General features: G+C 38.6%; 1 protein-coding gene across 1 annotated transcript in view; it reads left to right on the top strand.

Annotated features, from left to right (window-relative positions):
• The first annotated feature begins 589 nt into the window (after window positions 1–589).
• The window catches only part of myom3 (myomesin 3), a 97519-nt gene continuing 82502 nt past the window's right edge, over window positions 590–15606 (top strand). Inside the window, exons 1-5 of the mRNA XM_056475073.1 lie at window positions 590–717; window positions 4263–4416; window positions 9155–9312; window positions 13873–13962; window positions 14751–14752. Coding sequence (XP_056331048.1) covers window positions 590–717; window positions 4263–4416; window positions 9155–9312; window positions 13873–13962; window positions 14751–14752 — 532 coding nt within the window. The remainder of the gene's footprint in view (window positions 718–4262; window positions 4417–9154; window positions 9313–13872; window positions 13963–14750; window positions 14753–15606) is intronic.

The raw sequence follows: 15606 nt of genomic DNA, 5'->3' as shown, positions 1-15606 counted from the left end.
TCTATACACCATACATGCACATATGTCTGTCCAAACAGCTTGAAAAGTAGATTTTTTACCATAGGTGCCCTTTAATTTACTAATTCTGAAACCAAACGGTTACTCAGAAGCAGCACATTAAAAACTCCCTCGCGGGCCGAATGAAAGTGTTCAGCGGGCCGCATATGGCCGTAGTTTGCCCACCTCTGCTCTATAATGTCAGTGAACGCCATCTTTCAGATGAGACGTTAAACCGAGGTCCTGACTCTCTGTGGTCATTAAAAATCCAATGTCACTTCTCGTAAAGTGTAGGGGTGTAACCCTGGTGTACTTGCCAAATTCCCTCTCAGCCCTTATTCATCATGGCCTCCCAAACATCCCCATCCACCGAATTGGCTCTATCACTGTCTCTCCGTCCACTCCCCCTATAGCTGGTGTGTGGTGAAACACTGGCGTCGTTGTCCTGTGTCTGCCGTCGCATCATCCAAGTGGAGTCCCTCCATTGCACACTGGTGGTGGAGTGGAGGGACCCCCCTCATGATTGTGAAGCCATTTGGGTGTACGGCCATACACAATAAATATGCTATATAAATACACATTACTTACACAGATGTTGTTGTTTTGTGTGTGTAGTGATGAAGAGGCCTCCTTGGGTGAATTCTATCCCATCATTCCTGGTGATGTCATGTCTGTCAAAGAGATCCTGACTGGACCCAAGTTCCCTCGTCACAGGACATGGTACTGCATGCACACACGCATTGACAAACATAATACACACAAAGCCTCGTAGCCTGACACTCACTCAGACACACACTCTCACACAGATAAAGACAAACAAACACAGTTTATTTGGCTGTTTGAATGACTAGCTGTCCTCAGAGTTCAGGGGTCAAATCCAAAAACAGACTGAATACACATCACAAAGTAAGGACATGAAGACAGTGTATTCATACACACACACACACACACACACACACACTTTCTCTTATAAATACGCACTCTCTTTCTCCCACACACACAGTTTTTCTTTTCTACACACATATACTGACACACTCTCTCTTACACAAACTCACACAAACATTCTCTCATGCACATTAATAGACACATAGACACACTCGGCGCACACACACAGACATTGACCCACACCCACAGACTCCTTCTCTTTCATACATATATAAACACACACACACAAAAATATACACTCACACACACATGTACATACACTCACACTCTCTCCCTCACACACACAGTCGGTTTGTGTCTTCAACTCGGGGAGTATCCTAAAATCAAGAGCTGGATGGTGCAGGCATCATCATTTGCCTTCAGACATCATTCCTTCATTCATTCATTCATTCGTTCATTCATTCATTTGTCATTCATTTGTTCATTCATGTATTCGATCTTTTGTTTATTTGTTTGTTATGAATATTTGCTAATGTTTATTATACCCGTTCATTCATACGTTCATTCGTTTATTTGTTTATTTCTTAATTTATTAATTCAATTCATTAACTTGTGTTGGTTCATTCATTCACGTGTTTTTTCATTTGTTTATTCTTTAAGGTTCATTCATTCCTTTATTAATTTCATTATTCATTCATTCATTTGTTCATTCAATTAGCTCTTTCATTTGTTCATTTGTTTTGTTTTTATTCATTCATTCGTTCATTCTATTTTTTGTGTATTTTTTATTAATACATTTTTGATAGAATTCCCATTTTGATTTAAGTGTGATGTACTTAAATTCAGAAATATCTAAATATTTCCTTTTCATTCATTCTTTCTCCGTTGATTGAACAATTAATTAATTCATTCATTCATTCACCCCTTGTGCATTTCATTTTTTGTATAATACATTTTGAATATCATCACAAACATTTCTCTAGTTCAGTTTTTAGTTCAGCTGTTTTTTCATTTGTTCATTTGATAACTAGTTTTTTAATTAATCAATTCATTCATTCATTTTTTAGTCATTGAATGGGAATTCCCATTAATTTTTTTTGCAAAATACGTACCTATAAATTCCAAAAATATCTAGTTATTTTCATTTGTTCATTATAACACCATGTGCTTTTCATTTTTTGTATAATACATTCATTCATTCGTTCAATTTTCATTTATTTTTTTCATTCTTTCATCCATTATTTTTTTCATTCATTCATTCATTCATTCATTCATTCATTCATTCATTCGTTCATTGTTTATGGAATTCCCATTAGATTTTTTTAGCAAAATATTACCTATAAATTCCAAAACATATCTAGTTATTTTCATTCATTCATTATTTTACCCATGTGCTTTTTTTTGCATAAAACATTCGTTCGTTCGTTCATTCATTCATTCATTCATTCATTCATTCATTTTTTATGAAATTCCCATTCGATTTTTATTTATTTATTTTTATTTTTTTTAAACAAAATATGTACCTATTAATTCCAAAAAATATCTAATTATTTTCATTCGTTAAGTATTTTACCCATGTGCTTTTTATTTTTTTTTGTATAGTACATTCATTCATTCATTCACAATTTTTTTTTCATTCATTCATTGTTTTTTCATTCATTCATTGTTTATGGAATTCCCATTAGATTTTTTTAGCAAAATATGTACCTATAAATTCCAAAAAATATCTAGTTAATTTCATTCATTATTTTTCCCCATGTGTTTTTTATTTTTTGTATAATACATTGATTCATTCATTTTTTTCATTCATTCATTCTTTTTTTCATTTATTCGTTGTTTATGGAATTCCCATTAGATTTTTTAGCAAAATGCCTACCTATATACTCCAAAAATATCTAGTTATTTTCATTCGTTAAGTATTTTACCCATGTGTTTCTTTGTTTTCTTTTGTATAGTTCATTCATTCATTCATTTATTCATTCATTTTTTTCATTCATTGTTTTTTCATTCATTCATTCATTCATTCATTTTTTTCATTCATTGTTTTTTCATTCATTCATTCATTCATTCATTCATTCATTTTTCATTCATTCATTGTTTTTTCATTCATTCAATCATTTATTGTTTATGGAATTCCCATTAGACTTTTTACCAAAATATGTACCTATAAATTCCAAAAAATATCTAGTTATTTTCATTCATTATTTTACCCATGTGCCTTTAATTTTTTGAATAATTCATTTATACATTCATTCATACATTCATTTGTTTTTTTTTTTTCATTCATTGTTTATGGAATTCCCATTCGGTTTTTTTTTTTTTTTTTTTTAGCAAAATATGTACCTATGAATTCCAAAAAAATCTAGTTGTTATCTAGTTATGTGCTTTTCATTTTTTGGTGTAATACATTGATTCATTCATTTTTTTCATTCATTCATTGTTTTTCCATTAATTCATTCATTCATTCATTCATTCATTCATTTTTCTCCTTCATTCTTTCACTGTTTATGGAATTCCAATTCAATTTTTTTTTTTTGCAAAATATGTACCTATAAATTAAAAACAATCTCGATATTTTCATTCATTCAATATTTTATCCTCCTTTAATTTTTTTGATATCAACAAAGAACACATTTTGAATATCAACACATCTATTTCCAGAGTTTTGTTTTTAGTTCAGCTGGTTTTTCTTTCACTGTGCTGCTGTATTCGTCATTCTGTAGTGAACTGTGACCTGAGAATTAGACCAAACCGCTGTCTGCTCTCTGCGCTCGGCATCATGGGAAAAAACACGTCTCCTGTATGCCCCTATCACGCTTAACAGGTTTACCTGCAATTGAGCTCCTGCCGAGAGCCGCTTTAGTCGCGAGCCTGTAATCCTGTTCAGAGCAGACATTAACACGGTCACGGCGAGGGGGGGAAAACCTGCAGAAAAGGTCAGTCAGGAAATCAGGCTTCAGATGCAGAGCGGAGATGTGTTGATCTGGATCTCACACTCACCTGTAAACCAGCTCTTGTTGCTCATTTTAATCCTGTTTGTACCAGTTTGGCTGACAGTTCTTGTTGTAAAATACAGGCTGAAACACATCTGGAAAAAAGAAAACGCCACATATCCAGTGACTGAACTATTAAACTGCAGTCTTGTGTTTGTGTATCTTTCAAACATGTCCCTTATTATTGTAGTGAAATTCATTCATTGTTTTATCTATGTTAGATATTGTGTGTGTGTGTGTGTGTGTGTGTGTGTGTGTGTGTGTGTGTGTGTGTGTGTGTGTGTGTGTGTGTGTGTGTGTGTGTGTGTGTGTGGTGTGTGTGTGTGTGTGTGTGCGCGCGTGTGTGCGTGTGTGTGCATGTGTGTGCGTGTGTGTGTGTGTTCTAAGGGAGGCTCTAAAGGAGACGATGTGCGCTGAGGATCTGCAGAAGCGTCAGAAGTGGACGCTGTTTGGAAATGAGCTGGAGAATCTGGAGGTGGGACTGCTCAGAAACCAGCATCTGATTCGCCAGCAGGTCAACCGATCGGCTCTCAGGAATCAGGTGAGAGAGAGTGAGAGATGGATATTTCCAAAAATTCCAGCAAATTAATCCAGATTTTATGACTATCAAATTCTCAGCCAAGTAAGTTATTTTCACGTGATGTCATTGATGACGCGCAAAATTCAGATGGAGGGCAGGAAGTGATTCTTCTACATAGAAGTCTCTATCACATCAAGATGTTTCTGTTTTATGTTGTTTTTATTTATTTAAATAGGCTGAAATGAGAAATGCCGAACAGATTTTATGGACTTCCAAATGTTTTTGTTCATAAAGATGGTTGAACATAGGATCCAGAAGGAACAATGCGGTTTTCGTCCAGGCCATGGTACACTTGACCAGCTGTATACCCTCACCAGTGTGCTCGAGGGTTTATGGGAGTATGCCCAACCAGTCCACATGTGTTTTGTAGACTTGGAGAAGGCAGTCGATCGTATCACTTGTGGCATTCTGTGGAAGGGATTATGGGATCAGAGGCGCTCTGTTAAGAGCCGTCTCGTCTCTGCATGAACAGGAGTTTGGTTCGCATTGTTGGCAATAAGTCAGACTTGTTTCCAGTGCATGTTGGACTCCGGCAGGGCTGCCCTTTGTCACCAATTTTGTTCATAATTTTTATGGACAGAATTTCAAGGCGCAGCCTAGGGCTAGAGGGGGTCCAGTTCGGGAACCACAGGATTTCATCTCTGTTATTCGCAGACAATGTTGTTCTGTTGGCTTCATCGAACATGGACCTTCAGCATGCACTGAGGTGGTTTGCTGCCGAGTATGATGTGGCTGAGAATCAGCACCTCCAAGTTCGTGGCCATGGTGCTTCACTGGAAAAGGAGGCTTGCCAAATCCAGGTTGGAGAAAAGTCTTTACCCCAGGTGGAGGAGTTTAAGTATCTTGGGGTTTTGTTCATGAGTGAGGGAAGGATTGAGTGTTAGATTGACAGGTGGATTGGTGCAGCGGCAGCAGTAATGCGGTCGATGTACTGGTCCGTTGTGGTAGAGAAGGAGCTGAGCCGAAAGGCAAAGCTCCAGATTTACCAGTCAATCTATGTTCCTACTCTCACCTATGGTCATGAGCTTTGGGTCACGACCGAAAGGATAAGATCTCGAATACAAGACAGTGTTCTCTCTGCTCCGTGCTCAACTAAAGTGTTTTTAATAATCAAATGTCCCTGTGTCACGTGACACAACGAATCGATTCTGAAATTGATTGCCTATGCTTTTAGTAATCAATTTAATCGATTCATTGTTGCAGCCCTACCCAACAAACGTGGTTATTTTCTCCTTAGAAATATGGGATAAATGGGATTAGTTTTTGCTCTCCATCTGAATCTCGCACATCACCAGAACCACATGATTGCAGACAACCTATACTGTATGTATCAGGCTGCCACAAACTCAACCCCGGCTTATACTGAAAATGTAGCCATGTATACATTTTTAGAGAGCCCCAAATACATCCTAGGTGCTACATTTATTTGCAGTTTTTGTTTTTGTAAATTCACCAGAGGACGTTGAGTACATTTTTTTTAAATCTCAAAATTCTCTCACAAGTAATTCAATTCAGTTTAATTCACCTTTATTTGTATAGCGCTTTTACAATGTAGATTGTGTCAAAGCAGCTTCACATAGAAGATCATAGTCAATTGAAACAGTGTAGTTCAGTTTTCAGTTCAGTTCAGTTTAGCTCAGTTCGGTGTGGTTTAATAATCACTACTGAGAGTCCAAACAATGAAGAGCAAATCCAACGATGCGCAGCTCTACAGATCCTGAACCATGCAAGCCAGAGGCGACAGCGGAGAGGGAAAAACTTCACTAATTGATGAAAGTGAAGAATTAAAAAACCTAGAGAGAAACCAGGCTCAGTTGGGCACGACCATTTCTCCTATGGCCAAACGTCTTGTGCAGAGCTGCAGTCAAGGCGCCGGAGGCTGGAAACTGGACCTCAGCGAAGACTCGTCTTGTCCCTGGAGCATCACAGGAATCAGTCTCATGTTCTCCACTCCTCCATGACCACCACAGTAGCTGCTCAGGATACGGCCTGGTCCAGGATTATGGAAAACTTGAGATCATCTCGTCTCTGGTCTTGGATCGAATCAGTGACTCTGCATAGTCTGAGGGCCTCGGGAAGAGTATCCCCAGGTGGAAATGGAGAATAAAGAGAATAATTAGCGTAGCTGATGTTCACAGTGTATATCAACAAGATGCAGAACCTGTGTGGAAACCCGCTAAGTGGTGCAATGAGTGTATGCTTTACTAAACAGATAGGTCTTTAATCTAGTTTTGAATTGGGAGAGTGTGTCGGAGCCTCAGACGTTATCAGAAAGGCTATTCCAGAGTTTAGGAGCTATAAATGAGAAGGCTCAACCTCCTTTATTCGACTTTGCTATTCTAGGTACTACCAGAAGCCCTGAGTTTTGAGATCTTAAAGAGTGGGTTGGATTGTAGCAAGACAGAAGGTTGGTTAGATAAACAGGAGCTAGATTATTTAAAGCTTTATAGGTAAGAAGCAATATTTTAAATTCAATACGAAACTTATCAGGCAGCCAGTGTAAGGAGGATAAAATTGGTGTGATGTGATCATATTTTCTAGACCTGGTAAGAACTCTGGCAGCTGCATTTTGTACTAGCTAAAGTTTATTAATAGAGGATGCTGGGCAGCCAGCAAACAGAGCATTACAGTAATCCATTCGTGCCTGCTGTTCTCACGTAAATCCACCAGAAGTCGCTGTCAACTGACTGACCAACCGACCAAAACCCCAACCCACCCCCTTCCCTAAACCCAACCGATAGTGTTTCAAAAAGCAATCCAGAAAAAGAAAAGTTCTCACAGCACAGTCTGATTTTTACCACGTTTTCAGATCTTACCACATTCTCACCCTGTTATTTACTTGTTTAATTTATATTTTATTTCTGTAACGGTTCTTCGATGAACACGAAGTCCGTCTCCGCAAACAACTCCTCTCTGCATCTCATGTTCGCCGACGAAGGCGAGCTACTAGGCAAACAGTGGAAAAGCCGTCCACACGGAGGTAAGCAGTCAGCTGGTAGCGCAAAAAAGAAACAGAAGCCGTTGACAGCGTCATACCACCCCGTAGCGTTCGTTTAAAAGACGAAATGCACCCATATGTACCTCTGGCTACATAATGCACACTCTCCTGAAATGTATACGGGGGTTCGTTTTCACATTGAGCCTGTGTTGCACAAACTGAAGCTGTCAGCAAGAGGACAAACCTATTTTGCGTTTATTTCTGAACTCTACTATATTGTCAGGAGTGCAGTGGCTGGTATTTAAATGTTTCTGTCACATCAATTTTGATGCAGACTGAAAAATTGCCTGTTGCTGTTATCTTGTCGAGTGTTGTTAGGTCATGGTGTAAGAGTTAGGTAAACCTAAAAACATTTAAAAGATTACAGTGTTGCGTTGGCAGGTGTGTGTGTGTGTGTGTGTGTGTGTGTGTCCCCCCCCCATTCCCCCCTCTCTTTCCATCTGTAGGCCCCGCCTTTTTCATGCAGACGACATGCCCTGGGATTAGATGAAGTTACCCAGGGCGTCCTTTAAAAAGGGAACAACAGGTGTGGGGCGGGAGAGCGAGTACTGTTGGCATGTTGTATTTGAGTTTGATGTGATAAAATTATTCTGGTTGCTAAGTGTTATTGTTGATTGTGATTCCCGTGCTGTTGTATAAGTTTTGACTATGTGTTGGATATCCATCCATGTTTCCCCCTCCTATTATTTTGCTTTTGGTTTGTTTGTTTGTTTGTTGATTTGTTAATATTGTAAATATTGTACACAGTAAGAGGCAGTAGGAGTTGGACGCCACACTTTTCTTTTTGTAAATATTTTCTCCTGTTTTTGTTCTTAGTCAGGGAGGTAGGTGTAGATTTTGTATTTTAATTTCTGTTATTTTATTAGGTGTAGTTCGTTTCATTCGGGTCTTTAGTTAGTGTGTATTTTTTGTTTATTCTTTTTCTGTGGGTCCACTCCGAGGTTATTGGCTTCGTGTTTTTGGCTGATAAAGAAAAAAGACAAATAAAGAGACCCGACACCTAAGAGTCATTAAGTGAAGTTTATTTGTCGGGTGTTCTTTTATGTTGCGTCTTTGACCCTAGACCAGGGTCGTAACAACAGTAATAGGGTATATGCCGAGCTAGTGTTGTTCCCATACTGATAAACGTCCGGTGACCTGTTATTGTGAATTTTTTTCCATTTTATACCGTTCCTTTTAAAGCATTGATGTTGTAATGTAATTAAAATACAATCAGTTAAATAGACTTTGGCATTCCTTCAGTTGTTCAAGCGTAAAACGAGACAAAAAGCCGTTTACTCGCACGCGCCTGTCAGAATCGGCAGGCTAGCGCAAAAGCTCCATTGAATACACTGGGGTAAAATAAATGCTCATATTATAAAGACATGGCGGGGAAAATGTAATTTAATGCAGTGCTTCTTGTACAATCTGAGACCGACTATATATCAGATATCACTCAGCCAGTGGAGATCGATGATTTTTAAAATAAACAGACCTCAAACGCACCGATTTTGCAATTGCAAACAGTTCACCCGAAGCGCTTAACCCAGATTACTGGCAAATTAGAAGTCCTATTAGCATGCTTCAGCATAAACCCTATTGCTTGATATTTGTGACTCAACTTCAGTCTTTTTTTCTAGTTACAAGTGCATTATTTCTCATTTGCGTGTACTTTAACTTGGCGTGCTGGTAAACCTGGATGTAAATGTGTAATGTGTGCAGGCGGAGAGAAAAGCTGCGCAGCACCTGAAGCTTGTGCAGGATTTGAGCTTGAAGGCTCCAGATTTCTGCGTGCCGCTGCGTCCTCATACGGTGTGGTGCGGCATGGATGTTAAACTCTCCTGCTCAGTGCAGGGCTTTCCTGATCCAAGCATTACCTGGTGAGACACACACACACACACACACACACACACACACACACACGGAAGTCTGAAGGCTCCAGTATACACTGTTTTATTTTTACAGTGTAGGTGTTGAATTCGGTTACAGCCCATGTGTGTTCAACTCCTTGAGGGCCGCAGCTCTGCACAGTTTAGCTTGAACTGTAATTAAACACACCTGATCAAACTAATTGAGTCCTTCAGGCTTGTTTGAAATGTACAGGTCAATGTGTTGAAGCAGGGTTGGATCTAAAGTGCAGTGTTGTGGCCCTCCAGGAACTGTTTGACACCCCTGCATTACAGCATGAGGCCCCGTTTACACGAATTCATTTTAGTTTTAAAACAGCATTCAGAATAAAAACGATCCACGTCCACACTGGTGTTTCACCCAGCGTGTCTGAACAGCTCTCCGTCCACACTACACTGCTGAAAACACACATGACGTAACCCATAGGCGGAGGGTGAACAAACTCCAGGGTAAGGCTAAGATATGTGCTGCCCTTTTAATGCATTTAAAAGATTTGCGACCGACCAAGAAGAGGTTTCAACAAAAGCACCGCCTATAAACAAACGTCTATTATATTCAACAGATGACCTCTGGTAATACAGTAATTGATTTAACAAGTGACATTTTTGAGTGTCCAACCCTTTTGCAAAAGTAAATAAATAAATCGCAAAAATGCGTCAAGAATCCGAAATCATTCACTTTTTCACAAAGCCAATCGAAAATTTAATTAAAAAATTATTTTTTTTTAAATTGAATTAAAACATTTTATTTAAATATAAATATCAGCATTTTTAAACGGTGATTCGGATACTACATTTTTTTTTATTGAACTAGAAACAACAAAAAAGACCATGAAAATATGACAACATAAACTAGGTGTTTATTTGCATAATCACGGGCTGTGGTTGTCATGATTACCAGCGATCTCTAACCACCAGAGGTCGCTGGGAAGCACTCACCTTCACGATAACCTATGGACTACAAATCCGCCATTCATGGACTACATTTTCATACATGCACTCCGTTCACAAACACACATGCTTCCTCATTTTGACTGATTACACTTGCACCAGCTGAGGATTGTCAAAGACTGATTATACACACTATTTAAACAGCACACACACTCACTTCCTTGGCTGAGTCTTGTTATCTGTAAAGTGACATTACAACGCGTTTCCCTTAGTCTTGTTCCTCGGTGTTTTGATCTTTGCCTGGTTTCCCTTTCTCCTTGTCTGCCGCCTGTCTACCGACCTCTCGCCTGTGTTTGACTACGATTCTGGGCTGCCTTTATACATCTGTTTGCACCTGTGTTGACCATTGCTTCCCTGACTTTGAATAAACCTGCACGTGGATCCTAAACCTCAGTTGTCTCTGTCACTCCCCGTGTTACAGTGGTAAAGTTATTGGCAATTAAATTAGAGGCAACCATTGCGAAATAAAGGTGATTCAGTAGCCATTAACTAATTTTAACTTTGTTTAAATTAGATTTATATTATTTGGAAATATAAATTAAAACATAATTAAAAATCTCGACTTCCTGACATTTTGCTGCATTAATCACCCCTGTAGAAAACACTTCGCAGAATAACAATGCAAAATCATTATCCGCCAGTAGGTGGGGCATGCAGATCAGTAATGATGACGAGTGAAGAATGGAGTTTCAAAAGTAAGTTTCGAACACAACCAAATAATCTACAGGCCTACATTTGATGAAATAAAGTAAAGTGCAAGTATACTGAATCATGACCATTTATGAAAAATTAAGTTTATGCTTGAGAATCTGCAAATAAGCAATGTAATAAGCCTAAAACTGCTCTTAAAAAAACATAGACTGTAAAATATATGGACGTAGTATCCGTGACGTCACCCATAGGTTTCTGAACACTGCAAAAGAAGCTAGGCGTGGCCAACCGTCGCTATTTTGTTTGCGCGGCATCGCACCCACGGCGGGATACCAAACAAGGGCAAAGAGGCGGAGAGTGAGCGGAGCTAAAGACACCTGCTGGCACTGTGCTTAGACCTGGCAGACAGACTTTACTTTGGGAGAAACGCTTGATACTTTATTACCTGCGACTCGTTTGTGTTCTGACCACATGTGCTTGGCTGTACACTATATCAATAAAGTGATTAGACTTTTAAAAACACTGTAGTCATACATTGAGCCACTAAACATTGCTCTTATGATGTTTTTCTACAGGAGGAAAATGCGAAATACTTCCAAACACTTCAGATGTGTGTGTGTGTGTTAGTAAATGCAAGACAATTGATGAACTCCAGCATAACACTGTATGATAACGCTTCAGATGACTGTTCTAGAGCCATCAGCTAATCAATCTGTCACATTCTGGAGTGCTTTACGGGTCTAAAGAAAAATATTAATGATAAATGATCTTAAATCAAACAAATACACTTATAGAGATGGTATACAAGTATATAACTTTACTCACATGGGAAACGAGGCCACGTGAATGGTTTGTGAGCACAATTAAATGCACACAGCATCCCATATCATCTGATAATTGTAAGAAATAAGTCCAAAAGGCAGCTGACTGTGTAAAGCCACATAAAACAACACAAAAATACGATGAATATGCAGAGATCAGTGGCTAATCTGCCGGATTCAGCTGAGGTGAAGTGACGGCGACCAGCGAGACCTAGCTGTCACTCAAGTGGCCACGCCCTTAATTATGCAAACTTAATATAACCTAATATAAAGAAAATGGATGAGTTATAAAAAAATTCGCCCCCCTCACAGTTGTCATGAAGGGTAATAATAGCTATATGAACCAAAATAGTTCTTTGTACCAGGCTGTAAACACCTTTTTTTCTGCTGTAAAGTTGGCCATTCTAACAGTGGGCTCAATTCCAGTTTGCTCTATTATGGAGCCAGGACTAGCGGAACTTTGATGAATTGCAGTTTCAGTTACTTCCGTATTGGCTTCCCGAGGGAGAGCGGGAGGTTGCCGCTTGAAAAAAACGCATATAAATAAATAACACATACTTTCACATTACTTTCCCTAAAAAGTCATTAATACATTTAGCTACTTTTTAAGTGACTTTAGATTGTAATGTAGGCCTATTACTTTTCCTCAACACTGCAAATAAGATCAACATATTGTGTAAGATCAACATATTGTGTCCTGTTATGTTTTCAGACCTTTCAAATGTAAAAAACGAGTGCTCCAAACGATCGCCTAAACAAGATTACTACACTAGGCTAGACTACTACGCTACAACTACCAAAATAAGGCATTTCATTGATGCTGAAAACAAATTAAACCAGAATAATAAATTATTATACCTCTCTCGTAATAATCATTCGTCATTTTATTACTTGTCATTGACCAGCAAATCAGAAAAGTCCACTAGCCAGCACTTTGGTTTCGTTTTCAGAGTTGCTACCAACTCCAGTACTAAACAGCGCTCATCAGTGCAGTGCGGAGTTGGACGGTTCCATTTTTGTGTGGAGGGGGGCTTTAAATTTGATTGACAAACGTACAAAAACTAAAGTGTTCTGTTAATCATCAACCTCATATTCCGCCTTGCACCCGTTACATGTTTTCAAAGCAGGTTTTTCTTTGCTGCTATCTCCCTGGTCTCTGGCCAGGGGGAGGCTAAGCCTTCCCCAGCCTTACACACGCTCCACCTATGACGTAACCACACACACACACTCATGCACTGCAGCATTTGAGCACACCTCCCCAGGTGAGAGCAGCGCACGTCGGACAGATCATCAAGATCTTCCACTGAATTTCATCTCAGTGTAGTTGTTAAACGAGATATTTAATTCATCTTGTCTCTATCTAACCACTCTTTGGTCTTTTGAATCTATTACTTGTTCTCAGGTAACATGTTTTGGCTGAGCGCAAAGATAAGTCGATGAGTGACGTTAACAGAGAGTGAAAGTGAGAATGAAAGGAGGCAGTGATGTTATAGGCTCCATTTTGTTATAAATATGCATACAGTGAAGATGACACTCATATAAATATGCTGCTACACATCGCCACAACATTTTTAATGTCCGTTAAGTTCATATCAAAATGAAAATAGGCAGTTCCTTATATCATGTTTTCATTTATATTGTTAAGATATAAAAACGATGTACATGAACAACGTATATGAAACAACATAGCTAAGGTGATGCGAATGACGTTATAAAGTACACTGTTTTTACCCGACGTGTCCTCTGGAGTTTGTTTTCCACATCAAACTTGCGAAGTCTGAACTTACAAGGAGAGGATGCAGAACTGAACTGCCTGTAGGCTACTTAATATCGAGGGAAAAGCCCCAAGCAGACTGGCGAATGTCTGCAGTTTTCAGTTGTCTCCATTTTCCCCCATCCACACTGAGACGGAGCAGCAAGCGTATTTATAAACTGAAAAGCAGATCTTCAGGCGTTTTCCAATACAGCTCATTTTCGCTGTCTTTGAAAACTCCGGAACTGTGGACGGACGGCATAATCGTAGCAAAATGTATGTGTTTTAAAACTAAAACGTATTAGTGGAAACGGGGCCTGAATGTCCAGAGTGAGTCCGTAATGTTCGTCTTCGCAGGTTTAAGGATGACGCTCCTCTGCAGCCTCCTCTGCCCTGGAACTACAGGATCAGCAGCACATTCGGACTCCACGTCTTGGAGATCAGGAGGTGATCCTGCAAAACTCTGCCTTCATTCACTACACTGGGATTATTACAACTTTTTGTTGTTGCCATTTATTTATTTATTTATTTATTTATTTATTTGTTTATTATTTATTATAAAAAAATTATTAAAATATATTTAAAAATATAGATATTATTATTGATAGTATTAGATTTTTTTATTAAATGAAACAAAAATAACAAATGATATCTTTGTAATCATATAAAATAAAACTTTTAGAAAGCATATGTAAATTAATAAATAGATAAATTGTATATTAATATCAATGATTTTTTAATTCATCCTCATTCACTTATTCTTTGAAGGCTAGCTGTACTAGGAGGATATGTCAATAATAAACGTTGGTAATCATGCAATAAAAAAATCATACAATATGATATATATAGGGGTGGCGCGGTGGCTCCGTGGTTAGCCTGTGGCCTTACAGCAGAAGGTCACTGGTTCGAGTCCTGGATGGGCATTTTGGCGTTTCTGTGTGCATTGTTCTCCCCGTGTTGGTGTTGGGTTTCCTTCCGGTGCTCCGGTTTCACCTACATTCAAACAACATGCAATATAGTGGAATTGATTAACAAAGTGTATGAGTGTGTGTGTGTGTGAAGGAATATGTATGGTAGTTTCCCAATACTGGGTTGCAGCTGGAAGGGCATCCACTCTGTATAACATATGCTGGAATAGTTCATTCTGCTGTGGCGACCTCTGAAATAAACACTAAGTCGAAGGAAAATGAATGAATGAACTTTTCTGAAATAAATTTTGCACTTCGCTGTCACAGAGGTTAAGACAAAAACTCCTCTTAACAGGGGAAAGTCTCCTTTTACGCTCGTGGCTTCAGCGTCAGCACTTGACAGGGAGGGCGTGTCTGAAGTTGGGGCTATAATTAAAAGCAGCATCAGCCAATGAAATTAGTCTGCAATCGGCTACTGTCTGAGCTGGGGTATTTGCATGAAGCAATCTGATTGGCTGATGCTGTTTTTTGGCTCTTGAAAAGTTGAGAAATCCCCATCTTCTGCGTCGAGCGGTGCAGAAGTTGGGAATTAGAGACTAAGCCGAAAGAAAAAGAATGATTTAGTTATGATGTATTTATATAATAAATAATAATAATCAGCGTCACGGTGGCGCAGCAAGAAAGTCACTGGTTCGAGTCCCAGATGGGTCTGTTGGCATTTCTGTGAGTTTGCATGTTCTCCCCATGTTGGTGTGGGTTTCCTCCAGGTGCTCCGGACTCCCCACAAGTCCAAAGACATGGTATAGGTGAACTGGGTGAACTAAATTGTCCATAGTGTATGAGTGTGTATGGATGCTTCGCAGTGATGGGTTGCAGCTGGATAGGCATCTGCCTCGTAAAACATATGCTGGATGAGTTGCCGGTTCATTCCGCTGTGGCGACCTCTGAAATAAAGACTAAGCCAAAGGAGAATGAAATAAATACTTTAGTTAATAATATATGTATATAATAAATAATAATACGTGTGTGTGTGTATATGTATATATATATATATGTATGTATATATATATATGTATATATATATATATATATATATATATATACATATATATACATATACATATATATATATACATATACATATTTATTTATTTATTTATCTATTTATTTATTTATTTTTTAA

Source organism: Danio aesculapii, chromosome 16 (genome assembly GCF_903798145.1).
Source record: "Danio aesculapii chromosome 16, fDanAes4.1, whole genome shotgun sequence".
NCBI lineage: Eukaryota > Metazoa > Chordata > Actinopteri > Cypriniformes > Danionidae > Danio > Danio aesculapii.
Note: the sequence above shows the minus strand (reverse complement) of the source record. Positions and strands in the feature narration are given on the sequence as shown.